This window comes from Sturnira hondurensis, unplaced genomic scaffold (genome assembly GCF_014824575.4).
Source record: "Sturnira hondurensis isolate 20B ecotype Veracruz unplaced genomic scaffold, ASM1482457v3 Scaffold0008992, whole genome shotgun sequence".
NCBI lineage: Eukaryota > Metazoa > Chordata > Mammalia > Chiroptera > Phyllostomidae > Sturnira > Sturnira hondurensis.
In genome coordinates, this window is record NW_028081623.1 from 3,240,625 (window position 1) to 3,256,486 (window position 15,862).

Consider the following 15,862-nt stretch of genomic DNA (forward strand, 5'->3'; position numbering starts at 1 on the left):
ATAAAAAAAGAAAAAAAGAAAAGAAACAGCATGTCTAAAGGCAGCATATAAACCCCACAGAGGAAATCTAGGTGTGGGCCATAAGCCAGGGAAATGCAACATTCCAGTTGAGTGGGGTTGAAAAAATGGTTCCAAATAAGGACTGTGAGCAAGGCAAGAGTACTGTGGCCTTTACACAGCAATGCAAATATGATTAGTACTACTGGACTGTACTTTAAAAAATGGTGAAGAAGGTAAATTTTATATTTTGTGTTTCTATTTTGATTTTAAATTGTTCAATAGATAACAATTCTTAAATAGAAAAAAGAGCCCTGGCTGGTGTAGTTCAGTGGATTGAGCGTGGGCCTGCGAACCAGAGGATCGTGGTTCGATTCCCAGTCAGGGCACATGCCTGGGTTGCAGGCCAGTTCCCAGTTGGGGATTCACAAGAGGTAACCATACATTGATATTTCTCTCCTTCTCTCCTTCCCTTCCTCTCTAAAGATAAATAAATAAAAATCTTAAAAAAATAAAAAGAAAAAAGAATCTGAAAAATGTTGTTGCCTTTGTAACTTGGAGTTGTCCATGCAGATCAGTGACAGGCCTACAGATCCGGTGAGGAGACAGGCTACACAGACTAGGTGATGGGCAAGGTATAGAGAAAGAGCAATAATTATCAAACATAACTCTAAGTTTTACAATCTACGCATACAGAGGAATGTGGGAAGGGTAGGGCTATTTATGGAAATAGGTCAAGAAGAGTCATTGATTTGGGCATGAAAATTTTGAGAGAAAGTTATTTGAGTTTTCAAAGCTCTTGTTAATCCTCAAATAAAAGATAACAATAAAATTAGGGAAGCACATCTGGAGGTTTAGAAGTGAGATCCAAGATACAAATATACCTGAAAGGTTATCTGTATATAAAAGGTTATCTGTATATAAATTTTAAATGTACAAAGTTGAAATAATCACCAAAAGAAAGTACAAAACAAGACAACAAAGGCCCAATAAATTGAGGTTGGGAATGTCTACTTTTAGCATCAGACTGAGTAAAGGAACACTGAAAGGAGGCTGCCAGGTTTTCACATGGTCAGAAAATAATTCTGTTGTGTCATGGAAGTCAAAAAGGGAGTTTCAAGAAAAAGTTGTTGCCCAATAGTGTAAAATTCTTCAAAGAAGAAAAATGTAGATTGGAAATAAATTAATCCAATCTGGTAGCCAAGGAGTCACCAATTTGGATATTTCAATAGAAAAGACCCAATTAAAAGGGACAGGTAGGGATGGCCGTAAGTGCACCCAGAGAGAACGACCTATAGTTTCTCTGAAGGCAAGGACAGAGAAGGAGCATATTGGGTGAGGTGGATTGCCAAGCACAGTGAAAGCTTGTTGTTTTATCAGTTACAAACATTTTTATTAGCAGAAGGTATGGTCTAAATATAAAATTATAATGTTGTTACTCTGGCTGGTGTGGTTCAGTGGATTGAGAACCAATCTGCAAAATGAAGTGTCGCTGGTTCAAATCTCAGCTAGGACACATGCCTGGGTTGTGGGCCACGTTCCCAGTTGGGGGTGTGTGAGGGGCAACAAATCTATGTTTCTTTACCAATCTCTATTTCTCATGCACATCAGTGTTACACTCCCTCTCTTCCTTCCCTTCTCTCTAAAAATAAACACAACATAACATAACATAACATGTTGTAATATTGTAAATAACAGAGAGTAACTCTGGAATATTGTAACTAAGAGAGAGTGACACCAGAATCAGTCTGTAAAAGGTTGAAAAAGCATGTTCAAGAAAATAAGAGGAAAGGAACATTTGGAAAAGGTGTGTTAACATTTTGAAATTGCCTCCCAACTGCTCTACCTAGCTTCAGTTCTACCCATTCCAGTCCATCCTTCAATGTGCTTTCTGCAATGTTCTCTCTACAACATAAAACTATTCATGCACATGTAAACTATTCAATAAATATTTACTTAAAGAATGTAGAAAATGAATAAGTAAATTAATAAATAAACGGGATGAGGAGGAGAAAGAGGAGAGTTCTCAGTGAGATAATTACAAACATTTCATTTAAAGAAAGCAAAGCAATTTCCCAAAAGCAAGGGCACATTTTGGCATTTTATATGGATTTGGGGAAAAAAATTAGCATAACTACTGTATCAGACACTAGATCAGCTTGCCTCACATACCCTTCCAGTGGGTATTGCTCAGGCCATTTATTGTGGTAAGCTATGGAAACTCTTTGTACTACCTCAGCTGCCACAGACCTAGGAGCTCTTATGAACTGTTCTGGTGGAAAAGGAGGGAGGTTCTGGCCAGTGAGGCTCAGTTGATTGAAGCGTTGTCCCATAACCAAAAGGTTGCAGGTCTGATTCCTAGTCAGGGCATCTACGATCCCCAATCCATGTGCATACAGAGGCAACTGATAGATACTTCTCCTCTCTAACATCAGTGATTCTCTCTAAAAGCAATGGAAATAAAATGTCATTGGGTGAGGGGGATATATAGATAGATAGAGACAGATGAGGTAGAGATAGGGATAGGGATAGGGATAGGGATAGGGATAGGGATAGGGATAGGGATAGACAGATATAAAAGGAGGGAGCAGCTCACCTTTGCCCTGGCAGGACTGCACCACTGAGGCCCTGGCTCCCCAGTGGCTGCCTGGAGACTCCAGGTAACACTACTTGGAAGTAGGATGGGACAAACTCTAGCCAATGGAAGACCAAAGAAAGGGAAAGCCAGAAGAATAATTAATTACTAGCCCTTCTTGCCCACTTACCCCAGTGCCTGTTCTGATACAAAATAGTTTAATACAACTTCTCTGGAAATGTCTCTCAATAAAGCAACCATTTGTGTTTGCTCTCCCTCTTCCTCCCCCCACCCAGTATTGCATTCTAGGATTGTACCATTCAATAAAGTGTTAGCACTAAGTGTGTGCCTCTGCTTCTATTTCTAGAAAAGCTAATCTAAACAAGTAATTTTTAGAAATTTTTCAAATATTAAATATTTTGGAAGATATTTAGCAGCACATTATTAGAAGCACAAAACAAAAAAAACATATTTGTAGAGAAAACATTCATTAATTTGCATTGGGTTAGGGTTGTGTGCTGGAAAGAGTAGTTGTAAAGAATAGTTATTGAAGGAGAATGAAGTCAAGAAGAAATGGAGAATGAACAATCAAGCAACAAAGAAATGGTAATTCTCCTTCTAGATCACCAACAGAACATAATCAGAAACACATGGCTAGAGTAGATACAAACATATTCCCCAAAGAGCAAAGTTTCCACTAGAGGACTAACATACTAAGGAGATTTTCTTCCATTGTTTCTGTTTATAATTTATGTGTTCCTATGTTACAAAATATGTATTAAAGTGTTAGATTCCATAACAATAAGTAAATCTACTGAGTGACCCACTTTAGTGAAAACAACTGAAATTGTCTTTAGTTTATATATTAAATTGATATAATTTTAAGACACATCAAATTACCAGCCAAAATTCAAACAAGTTATGTTGGGAGAAAACCCAGAAGAAATGACAAAAGTATGTCAGCTTAGCAAGGCTCCTTGGGAAGTTAAAATGGAAAAAAAGACTTAAAATTTGGCCAGAAAGAGGGACAGTACTTCCTCACTTTGGAAAGTTGGCATATACTGTATACCATGATCTCAATCTCTACTGGAAACAGTTCTAAACATTGAACCAGATCCCAACTGTAAAGATGTGAAGGGAACACACCTTTAATTATTATGACTCCAGAGCCCTCTGTTGCTGGGCTGACCCAGTACAAAAGGTCTTCTCTCAGAAACAACTGAAACTAAAGACTGGAACATACTCATGACTCCTTCATGAAACTATGACAACTATGATTCACGAAATACTCCATGAGATACACTTTGGTTTCTGAAAGTACATTCCTTCAGACTCTACAGCATTCATCAAATCACTTTTTCAAATGTCCTCTGGTGGAGTCTTTAAGATTTTTTGTCCTTTTGTTAGACTTGTAAATCCAGATGCAACTTCTACTTTCTGGGGAGGCAGTGAGTTTAAAGTTTAAATGTTTTGTTTTTTAGTCATTTTTCATGGGTCTTGATAGCTCTTTGGGTGTGAATATCTGAAGAGAATCATGACTTTTCCCAGAGAATTGCACATACAGATACACACAATAATATGTTCCACAAAATGCTTGATTTCAGTAGACACCTTATATATCCAAGGACTTTCTGGAATCTATGAACCCCAGGTCAAATCCACCTATTTTAAGGAACTTTCAAAATTACTTAAAGATGGATGGACACAGCAAGGGAAAGCCCCAGTGACAAGCATATTTTTGTATGCTAATAAAAGTAAAAACAAAACCCAAATTTTAAACATAGAAGCAATGCTTCTTCAATAGAAGTCCAAAAAGCTGTATTTTAGGTCTTAAGAGTCTTAAAGAAAATCTATGTAGCATTTTATCAGTTATTTTAAAATAAAGTTTAATGAGTAGCTTTTTGTGAGAATGATTTATATGTTGACCTCAAAGGCATTTCTTTCTTCACTTAAACTATCAGAAAGAATATTAATCTTTAAAACTAGATTATTATTCAATTTTCTTGTGTGTCATATACCACAAGAATAACTAATTTATACCTGATTTAAACTAACTTCCACATCTAACTTCCTTTCTACCTCTAATTTAAAAAAAATGGCTCTAAACCAATGGTTGGCACAAGTTAAGTTAAAAACAGAGAGTTAAGTGGCAAATGTTTAGAAATTCAGTGATCATATCTATTGGATTTCTGGACTGTAACTGTGAGTTTAGAATCTTGCTTATGACCAAAATATTTAAGGCTGTCAACAATTTGAAAAAAGATCATCGTGCATTTGTAATTTTTTGTGAAGAAAATTCTAGAGTGAATGTTTTACACAAGCAGCCGATAGGTTTCAGATGGCTTTTAAGTAGCAGGAGATCCAAAGCTCAAATGGAATTTTCTGCGACAGCCTAGAAATAACAGTTAACATATGCGTAAGTTACAGGCAAAGCAGGACTCATGTAAAGTCAAGTAGGGATAAGGACTGTAAAATGAACAAAACCCTTTTTGTCCAAAATTCTCAGCAAAAATTTTAGCCACTTAAAGAGCAAAACCATCTCAACTATTTTAAAAGAAATTTTATTTATTGATACTCGAAACAAACAAGAAGGAATTTTCAAGTTAGTTTACACCCATCATAAATACTCAAAAAAGCACGAAAATTACAAGAGTTAAGTTAATGCTAGTATAAGTGAACAAAAATGCACATTCTTCAATTAAAGTATTTAATAACTGCAGTTATTAACACTTGCAGTTGAAGTTCATCTAGAAGTGTTTCTAAGTTGTTATCTGCTATTTTTTACATCACATATTTATTGATTAAGATGCTTCTTGACATTATTGATAAAATAAGTCATAAAGAGTGTGAATTTCCTTTGTTTTAACCTAATATTATTTTGTAGTTCAATAAGTTCTAGAGTTATGGCTCCACAAGTTATTATTAGAAGCTTTGAACTTATTTTTATTTTGAGCATCAGTCCTGCAGTTGAAACCAGGTAGATGTACCATGTCAGAATGCTGGCCCCGTGGCCTGCCTGAACACCTCTGAATGTCAATCATCTTGTCTGTAAAATAATGACACTCAAACCTACCTTATCTATCTCACAGGGTTATAAGTCTGATATGAAATCTGTAAGAGTTTTTAAAGCAGGACAGTGCTGGTGCTGGAGGTGTTGGCAATAATAGCAGAAGTACTACTGACGTTTAACGAGAAACTCCACTCCAAACAATAACCATGATCATAGGATTTACTGCAGAAATAAGATAGTACTTTATAGATGGCTGAATTATCTTGCTATAACACCTGCTGTAGCATAGAAATCATTGACTTTGCTATTATGAATTTTGTGTGTTTTTCTTGTTCTCTTTTTGACTGGACTACTTTAAATGTCATCATTTCACTGACAAGCACAAAGAGAATGGTATATTAAAACAGAAATTCTGAGTGTTTCTATGCGTTTTCTCCAACAACTTGACAAGTGAGATTAGTAAAGTTAATTAGCATAATATAAGTATAGAACAATCTATATTTTCCTGTTTCTATAAGCAATAAAATACAGTGTGTCAGTTCTTTTGAAGAAACCTATTATATTTTTCTTTTAAATGTTTCAGAAATAAATATTTGCTCTAGAAAAGTGCTCACCAATCAACAACTGATTTAACCTATCACAAATTGAAGTTTGGTAGTATCTTGGAGTCTGAAGTGGTCTGGTCACTCATACTGACTGCCCTGAGGAAAGAGACACCAATGTTTATCAAATTTTAGGAATCTTTACTTTATGTTCCTAAACTTTAAATCTTTAGGTCTCTTAGGATATTAATATTTTAGAAAGCATTCACATCACTCCCACTTCCTCCAAACTATTTCATTCAGCTGAAATGAAGTGAAATTCTAAGAGATAAAATAATGGCCTGGGCTTTCTGGCAGTAAGAAGTTGAAGCCAGCATGTGTTTCACTGTCATAAGGTCAGTCTCTGGGCTGTGTGTACCCTGGCTCCTTTTCAGCCCTCATGGAAGTTAATTTTAGTTTTATAGAAAGGACAGAGAGAGGCCACTTTACAGAAAATGTCAAGGTTAACTGATGACGGTCTTACCTTTCTGACTTCCTGCGCATTACCGGAGAGAAGGAAGCACTGTTTGTCCACAGCGAATCCTTTCTTGCATCTGCTTCCCTGGGTTTCAGTGGGTGTGTTTGGGGCAGCCTCAGGGACAGTACCTGCGAGCTTCTTCGTCCCTAGGGGTGTCAGGGTCTGGTAGAAAAGGCAGATTGCCACCACCAAGCCCACCAAAAAAGGCCGGGGGCAAAATCGCCGACGACAAAGGAACACTGGACGACAGACCATGACCAGTTCAGCTTCACTTGGCCCCTGTCCACGTTGCCGGAAAAGTCATAGCAGCTATTTTTTGTCAGCATAAAAAATACAGATCTGTCTTCTTTTTCCACAGCTTACATCAAGATTGCTCCATCTCGCTTAAGAACTTTCCGAAGAATCATGCCAAAGAATTGTAGGTCCAAAAAGTCTGGGGCGGTTACTAAGAGCCCTTCCATGGATGACAGTAAAAAGTGTCTCTCCTGGGTTAAAAAAAGAAGAAGAAGAAAAAGAAGATATCAAAATAATAATAGTTGTAACTAATATCCTGAATATAGCCCAAGCTACCAAACTGTTGCTTCCGGTAATGCCTTATTTCCACAACATCCTTAAACTCACAGCGAAGACTTTACAGGAAAAGAGAAGACAGCAAACACCCGAGTAAATCTGGAGCCTTAGAGCAGCGTTGAAGAACGCAATAGGTTAAAACCAAAAGTGCCTGTTGCACAGCTGGGTGCAGGCCAGCTTGCCTTAGCAGTTCCTCATTTTCCTCCGGTTTTAAAAGCAGTCCTGCTTTCCGCCTTTCAAGTTCCTTAACTACTTCCCTTCATTCAGTTTTAAATTGCCACTTTCCTGTAAGCATTTATAGCTTTTAATATAAAAAGAGGAATGAACGCTTTGAATGGAGATGGTTACTGTTAGGATTTTGCTTGTATTTGTTACATTCCATTTCAAGTTCAAAATTCTGTGTACTTACTCGGTTTTCATCCTTTTAGGCAGAAAAACTTTCCATGACTCCCTCCCTAATGGACAGTTGTTCAGAACCACTCAGAAGGTAACACCCAGTCGTGTGACTCCAACTCATCTCCTACGCACGGACACCCGTGCACGGACACCCGCGGAAACCCAGAGCCCACACACGCCTGCCGCCCTCCCGGTGGGCAGACACACCGGCAAGCGGCGGGCCAGGGCGGGGCTACTACCCCGGGGCTCCTCGGGTCCTCTGGGGCAGCTGGAGACGCGCGGTGAGTTCTGAATGAGAAAGAAACAGGGGCTTCCACAGACTGGAAACAGCATTTCTCACCCCCAACCCCTCCTCCGAAATGCGTCTGCCTCCCCAGAGCTGCAGAATTTTAAATACACACTTGATTTTCGATGCCTTATGTAATTTCTGTTTCCTAATGTAATGTTAGGAACAAAAACAAATAGCCCTTCGTCAACTGGCGACAGAAGTCGAGGGTGAGATTAAAGAAGACTGCGTGAATTGGGAGAATAGTGGTCACTCTTATGGGGTTACAACTGCTGTCTGGACCTCAGAACAGCAAGCCTGTTGTATGCACAGAATAACTGGAAGTGACCTCTCTGTTTTAGTACCTAACTCATATCACAGTTATTATTAGTCCTTTATTGGACTAATGGCTGAGCCTTTCAAAGGCTAATTGCTGGCACTGCTCTTATAATAGTTGATTGTAACAGGTATTGGGTAACTTTTTCTCTACAGAAAGGGGTACACACCATGCTTTGTCCAGAATTCAATTCAATCTGTTGCTGCTATATAGAGCAGCGAAACACTCCTAGTCTGGAGATTCTGCAAACCCCATTCACTTTTGCTGAGTCAGCTGAGGGAACTTCAGGGGGGAAAGCAATCTGCCTTGTGCACGTTGCTGACCTCTCCCAGCCCTTGCTTTGCGAATCGGTTTAGGCTCATAGCAGTCATTTCCAAAGGCTCTGAATCTAAATAGGTTTGTAACCTGTTTCTAACTCAAACTCGTTTTTATGGGCTGAGGTTCTCCTGTGAGGCCACACCCCCAGTGTGATCCCATCTTTTAGGCAAGCTCCCTTTAGTCGTTTAGATTTTGTGAGATGGTGCGCCCCCTAGGGGTGCCCAGCTACTGTAGACTGAGAAAGGGCACCTACAGGTAGGACAATTTCAATGCCTTCCTTGTAAAACAGCTTAAGTTTTGCAGAATAAATATTCACACTAAATCTAGACTTATCCAAAGTTCTTGCATATACTCGTGTGTTTAATATTAATTTATAGCATCAGGGTCCTCAATCTCATGACAAGTGAAGGAGTAGAGAAAAACGAAGTGGCACTTGACTTTAGGAAGCCAAGAGAGATTTTAGAGGAAATGACTAAACAATAGTGCTTTGGAAGGTAGTTTTGGCGGATGCAATATGATCTGAGACACTATAGGAATTATGATATCTCTAAGTCATAACTGTCCCTGTGTCAATGAGATCCAGGATGTGACAGTTATTTACTACATGAAAAGTAGTGGACATGCAGTATTATTAAGGCAAAAAGGCTGAAAAACCAAGTTTGAGGAATAATGCATTTTTATTAACAATGCATTTTTATTAAATGCATCAGAGATGATTTTAGAGCTAGACTTCAGATAACAGGAGTCTGAAAGAAAATGGAAAATTAGTGTTCTAGAAATAATACTGGGCCCCGGCTGGCATAGCTCAGTGGATTGAGCACGGGCCTGCGAACCAAAGGATCGCGGTTCGATTCCCAGTCAGGGCACATGCCTGGGTTGCAGGCCAGTTCCCAGCGGGGGATGCCCGAGAAGCAACCATACATTGTTATTTCTCTCCCTCTCTCCTTCCCTTCCCCTCTAAAGATAAATAAATAAATTGTTAAAAAAAAAGAAATAATACTGGCAGATTGAAGAATCCAGTTCCCTATTTTACCATTAGTCTGAGGGAGTGGGAAAGAACAGCAGATAAAGGGATGTCTGCAGAAGAGAGAAAACTTAGAGTGGGATGGCAGAAAGAACAGGGATCAGCCCCAAACAAACTGAGGGAGTCCATAAACAACATTTGATATTAGAATTAACCCAACCTGGGTATGAATCATATTGCTTTTTATCAATTGTTTTTTAGCATGTGGCCTATTACTAATGCCTACTTTGAAGTGCTGTTGGGCATGGCTAGATGAAATATTGTATGGAAAGCACCTAAGTATTCTGTATGCATATGTTGGAAGAAGGCATGCTGAATGCATGTCTGTGATATTTTGGATCCTGGGACTGAGCTCAGTCTTATGTGGTGTCAAACACATGAACAGATAATTACCAGCACCCTGGGGTTCTTGGGACACAGAAGCACCAGAGGCAAGCATGTGCACTTAGTGTTAGATCTCTCCCCATTACTCTGTGAGACGGAAGTGGGTGGCAGATGCTAGTTTGGAAGGGTGAGAGAAAGGGTGGGATGGGAGTGAGTTGTAGGTGGAGACTACAGATGGGAGGGATTTATGCCCGGGTAGTAAGGGAAGCATGTGTTAGAGTATGAGGCATAAGAGGGAAGAATGAAGAAAAGGTTGGTTCAGTGTGAGGAGTAGGAGGATAAATATGCAGTAGAACTATGAGCCTGTGGATTCCAGCTGTGTTTCAGAGTGAATGTTCTTGGGTATCTGGTTTCATAAAGTAGCCTTTCCACTAAACCATTTCGGTATCCAAGGGCTGTTATTGTAAGAAGCATCAACCTGGGACAAGATAGTAACAGATTTCTCCAACACAAAATATACCCTTTTATAACATGTCTCAGTTTAGCTTTTAGTATGAAGTGGTGATGAAGGGGGCAGATTTATTTAATAATCAGTTTGTAGGAGGCATTTTATTTTATCATTTAAACTACAGCAGTAAAAATATTCATAATAGACAAGATTCCAGTGTGGGATCAGGAACTTTCAGAAAGTAACTTACCTCTTTGAATATCAGCTTCCTCATAAAATACTCCCTCTGAGTATCAGCTTCAGTGATCACTAGACCTCAAAGGGCACCTGAGACTTCTAAGTTATCCTTCTAAGGATGCATTTTGACATGAATTTCCTTTCTCTTACAACCTGGAAGGTGAAATCTTCAGATTCTGGGCCCTCTGGTTTCCTACAGGGGAAGCTATTCCCTTTCAAGAGGCTCTTGACCATGGTGATGTGAATTACATCCTGGCAGTGCTGTCAGTGATACCTGGGTGCTCATCCTCCAGCACCTCTTCCCTGGACCCCATCTAATGCTGGCTTTAGAACTTCCTCCATTAGCTTTGAACATAAGATGATGTTTTCAGGTCATGAATCATGCATTCAAATCTCTACCATGCCAAAACATTGTCCTAGACACTGTGGACAATGGAAGACATATGACACATATTGTAAATTACTAAAATATAATAAACACACTGATAAATTGGTCAAGGTAGAATAAATTCGGTAACAACCTCAAAACCTTAGTGGCTTGATCAATAAAAGCACTCATAATTTTCCAGAGTTTGTCAGTTTCCATTAAGACATTTGGTACCCAGGGTCCTTCCACCTGGTGGTTTTCCTTCCACACCCTAGAATCTTGCTCACCCACTGGGGTCCTCTGAATACCACAGGTGGACAAAGAATGAAAGAAGGGCATGCAGATGGTACTCCTACAGGAGCTCTTTTTGGGGCCAAGCTTCAAATTGTTATATATTCTTTGGCCTACCTTCTATGGACTAGAGCCCAGTAACACAGACCCACCTAAGTGAAAGTGAGCTGGGAAATAAATTTAGCTACATGCATGCCCGAGGAAAAGGAAACAAGGTTGATAAACATATAGCTAGTTGTTCCAGCCACAACTAAGATGGGAGTAAATGCCATGGAGACTCCAAATAGAGAAATCACATCTATTTGAAAGTGATAAGGAAAGTGGGCATTTCTTAAGCAGGCCCTCAAGTGTCACAAAGATTTCAATGACTTCAAAAAGGCAAATACAGGTTTAACATCTTAGTGGAAGATCACTGAGGATAAAGCTGGAAAGTTGAGTTCAGGTCAAGGATGGCTATATTTCTAAACTTATGAGTGTATTTAGCCTTTATCTGCAGACAGTATGAATTCAAAAATAAAAAGTTTCTTTCCCAGAATATGTATTAATGAAGATATCATTGACAGCTGTCAGGATATAGGTTGGCCTTTATTTGCAATTACCCTAGAACGCTGTTATATTACCATTAACTTTAATGGACTGAACCAGTTACTGTCAATGGTGCAAAATACACATAATTTAATAGAAAATTCTATGTGCAGTGTTAAATTCTTGCCTTTGGGCCCTCACTGTCCTTCAGGGGGGAAATGCTATGCTCAGTCACAATTGTGCCTTATCCCATAAAGTTATGTAGACACAGAGTGTTAGTTTAGACCAGGTTTAGGATCATGTATCCTTCCATCTGTATTTACAGCTTTATACTTGCCTTTCATTATAATGACATACCAGAAGTTCAGTCTATAGTCAGGCCTGTGCCTGGTTCTTTCTATGATAGAGAATGAACAGAAATCCTCAAACAGTCCTGCAATTTTTAATGCAGTCAACATTTAAATTTGCTTAATTTTCTTTCAACCCAGTTACAGTGCTTCTCTCCAAATCATTTCACTTATGTAAAGTCACTTTTTGTATATAAATCTGTGGGTTTCAACAGACCACTGAACCTTTCATGGAGGTTCAGTCAAGATTTCTCTCTTCCTTCCCAGTGCTTCAAAAGCCACTGAAGGCTGCTGCCCTAGTGACAGCAGGATTCAGCAGTGGTCTGGGGAACCGTGTCAAAGGATAAAGGAGTCCCTTCGGGCACAGCCTTTGTTCAACTTACACATGGAAATACGATGCTGTGGGGCAAAACTTCATTTTTCTACTACCCTTCCTTTGTTCAATGTTTATTTATTTAAACAGACAATTCTACAGTCTCTTCACGTATCTCAATGAACAACAGTCCAGATAGACCAAACTGAATGCTTTTCATTTTGAACTGTCCACAAGACCAGTACTTCCCAGCACACAAATCACCTTGAGGTCCCATACACAATACTAGGCACTGCCTTTTTAAATGCGACACTCAGTAAGTCCTTACTTAATGCCATCAATAGGTTCTGGGGAACTGCAATTTTAAGGAAAACAACACATCAGACCAATTTTACCACAGGCTACTTGATATAAGTAAGAGTTAAGTTCCTACAGCATATTTCTGGTTACAGAAACATCCCCAAACTTCTAAATAAAGACCCAAAACAATTCTAATACTAAACATCAAAATAAATGTGGACTATACATACATTTAAGAAAGATTAATAAAAGCATGTACAGTAACGATTTTCCAACCCACAGATTCCAGAGCCTACCCCAGCAGCTCAGGACACAAGGCAGGAACCCGCACGCCCTGGCAGAAAACCTGCATAGCAGGGCCACTCACACACCCACACTTGTTCAGACTGAGACAATGTAAACACGCCAGCTCACCTCACATGCACATCTTTGGGCTGTGGGAGGAAACTGGAGTTCCTGAAGAAAACCCACATAGACATAAGGAGAATGTGCAAACTCCACACAGACAGTGGCCAGATGAAGAATCAATTTTATTTTTCTCATCAATGTTAAGTACCAAATGACATTGAACAAAATGATGCTATTCAAGGACCTGCTGCACTAGTGACCTTGCTTATTGTCCGCAAGCTCTCTTCATAAGCATTTTGAACTTGCTTGCCTCAGTACCAAAATTACTTTTATCAGACTCTGTACTGTATTTTAGTTACTAGTATACTTACATCTTTACAATATAGATGGCTGTATGACAGAAACTACTTTACTCACCTCGATATTTTTGTGGCTTCCAGCAGTGTCTTCTTTTGAGTGATTGAACAATTCATATTTGTTTGAGGACTACATGTCATAAACTCAAATACTTTCCATATTATTCCCATTCTTCCCACAAGAAGTATTTCATATCTTGGTAACCTTGTACCCAGTGGGGCAGTTCTGTCTCCCAGAACATGTCTGGCAGTGTCTAGACAGTTTCGGTTGTCACACTTGAGGCGGAAGGCGCTACTGATAGCTAGTGTGCAGATTTGAGGGAAGCAACTCCCCCATAGAGAACAATCTATCATGAAACGCCCATGGTACTGAGGTTGGGAAATGAAATTTAACCAAAGGAATTGTTGTTGCACAATTTTTGTATGTGGCTAAGATTGTTACTTAAATTAGAATAGTGAGCACTTGAACAGTTTGTGGCAATGACATTGGGATTTTAACCACTTCCTTATTGTGTAATTATAATGTTCCTCAAAACAAATGCAACTTTATGCATGTAATCTCCTTTAAGTCTCTCAAATTTGCTTTTAAGAGTTGCATCCTCTAAAGGACAATATATATATATATATATATAAATATATATATATATATAAATATATTTATATGTATACTCATACACCTAACACACACATATATATTTACACACATTCTAAAAGATAAACAAATAGATGATAAACTACTTTCTTTAAGCTGTGAGCACACAGGTAGAATGACAAACATTTAACCCAATGAATTATGTTTCACTTTCCTTAGGATGGTTTTACCTTGGCATAAAGCCAGAATTTCTAAGTTTTTATTAATCAATATATAAAATGAACAAATTTAGCTTTGTCATACCATAGTATCAAATTACGTTTTTACTGAATTATAAACTTCATTTGTTTTCTCTGTAGACCTGCAATATTCCAGGAACAATAATATATTTTTATAAAGCTTACTGATTTGAGAGAGAGGAAGGGAGAGAGAGAGAGAAGAAGAGAAATATCTATTTGTTCCATTTATTGATACATTCATCGGTTGCTTCTTGTATGTGCCCTGACTGGAGATCAAACCCGCAACCTTAGTGTATCAAGAGGACACTCGAACCAACTGAGCTGCCTGACCAGGTAAAAATCATCTCAGGAAAGCCACGTAATTTAACTTGTTTCTTTCTTCTATAAATGCAATCAAAATTCAGTCAGCCATTTTTATTTTAAGAAAAAGTTATTTTGAAACTGTTAAAGCTTCAACTTTGTTTCCTAAAAAAATTAATGTGTGTGATGGGGGTGGAAGGAGGAGAGATTTGGTCTCATCGCTCTCATGAAGGCTGGCACTCATTCAACTAATCTGGCCGACAAGGGATGCTCTTTGTCAAAGTATGGTTCTTTGGTGACATGTATACCACACAGAGTCGAAACACTGCTTCTGTACCTAAACCATGTGATCTCTGATATATAAGCTTAATTTTTTGTTTTCAATAAGATAACTGAACTTTTTAAAACATTTATAAATAAAAAACATTGGTAAAGCAAAAACATTTTTTGGCACCCTTGGGAAACCCAATCAAGAAAATAGTCATCTGTCATATTAAAGATAAATACACAAATGCTTTAAGGATACAAACGTAAATTTTGATAAATTCTAATGAGACACACTGGGGAAGTGATACTAAAACTTTCTTCTAACTAGTTATTAGTAAAGTCATTCTAATGAACCAACTCACATTTATGTTCAGAGTTACTTAGAAATATTTCTGGCTGCCTCCTTGTATTCCGTATGATCTAGAAAGCTTAGTAACTATTACAATTGTTTTTATTTTCAACATAGAGGGTCTCTCTACTGGGGCAGATTCAACAATGAAAAAAGAATTACAGTGTGACCACTGCTTTACCCTATGTGTTAAACTTGTGAATGTTTTTAATTAGTTCATTATTAGAGACTAGCAACTGTACACTTTCCTAAGGAAAACTATTCTTATTCATTAACATAGGCCATTGGAAATGGGGAATGAGAATAAGCAACACGCACACAAGCACGCACATTCCTTATCTACACTTCCCACAGCAGCTTCTGAATTGTTAATAAGCAGCAGAAAAATGAATACTATACTGTCTCTATCACCATCAATAAAGAAACTAAAAAGTGGCTCTGAATTCATTAAAAACTTAATCATATGGCTCTGAAGAATTTATTAAGAAATTAAATTTCTTTCAAGTAAACATTTAAAAATATCGAAGTCCCTTTACTAGTTAAGATACTGACTCAGCAAGTATACATGACTTACTACCTTAAAACAAAAATGGCCAGAGGGGGTATACTTCTCTCTTCTGTCAAACTTCGATTAAGATAACAACAAAAGTCCTGAAGTCAGTTCATCACTTTAAACTTTAACTTTTCTCTGCAGCAGAATCAAATCAT

At 38.2% G+C, this 15,862-nt stretch overlaps 1 protein-coding gene across 2 annotated transcripts in view; it reads right to left on the reverse strand.

Moving 5' to 3' along the window:
* Window positions 1-7,960, reverse strand: part of CPED1 (cadherin like and PC-esterase domain containing 1) — a 286,479-nt gene extending 278,519 nt beyond the window's left edge. Inside the window, exons 1-2 of one of the 2 annotated variants that reach the window (XM_037056521.1) lie at window positions 7,621-7,960; window positions 6,648-7,126 (exon numbers count right to left, since the gene is read on the reverse strand). In XM_037056521.1, coding sequence (XP_036912416.1) covers window positions 6,648-6,896 — 249 coding nt within the window. In that variant the 5' untranslated portion in view covers window positions 6,897-7,126; window positions 7,621-7,960. Of the gene's footprint in view, window positions 1-6,647; window positions 7,127-7,262; window positions 7,594-7,620 lie in introns of those variants that run through there. The other variant, XM_037056522.1, reaches the window with a different exon arrangement.
* Between the last annotated feature and the right edge of the window lie 7,902 nt (window positions 7,961-15,862).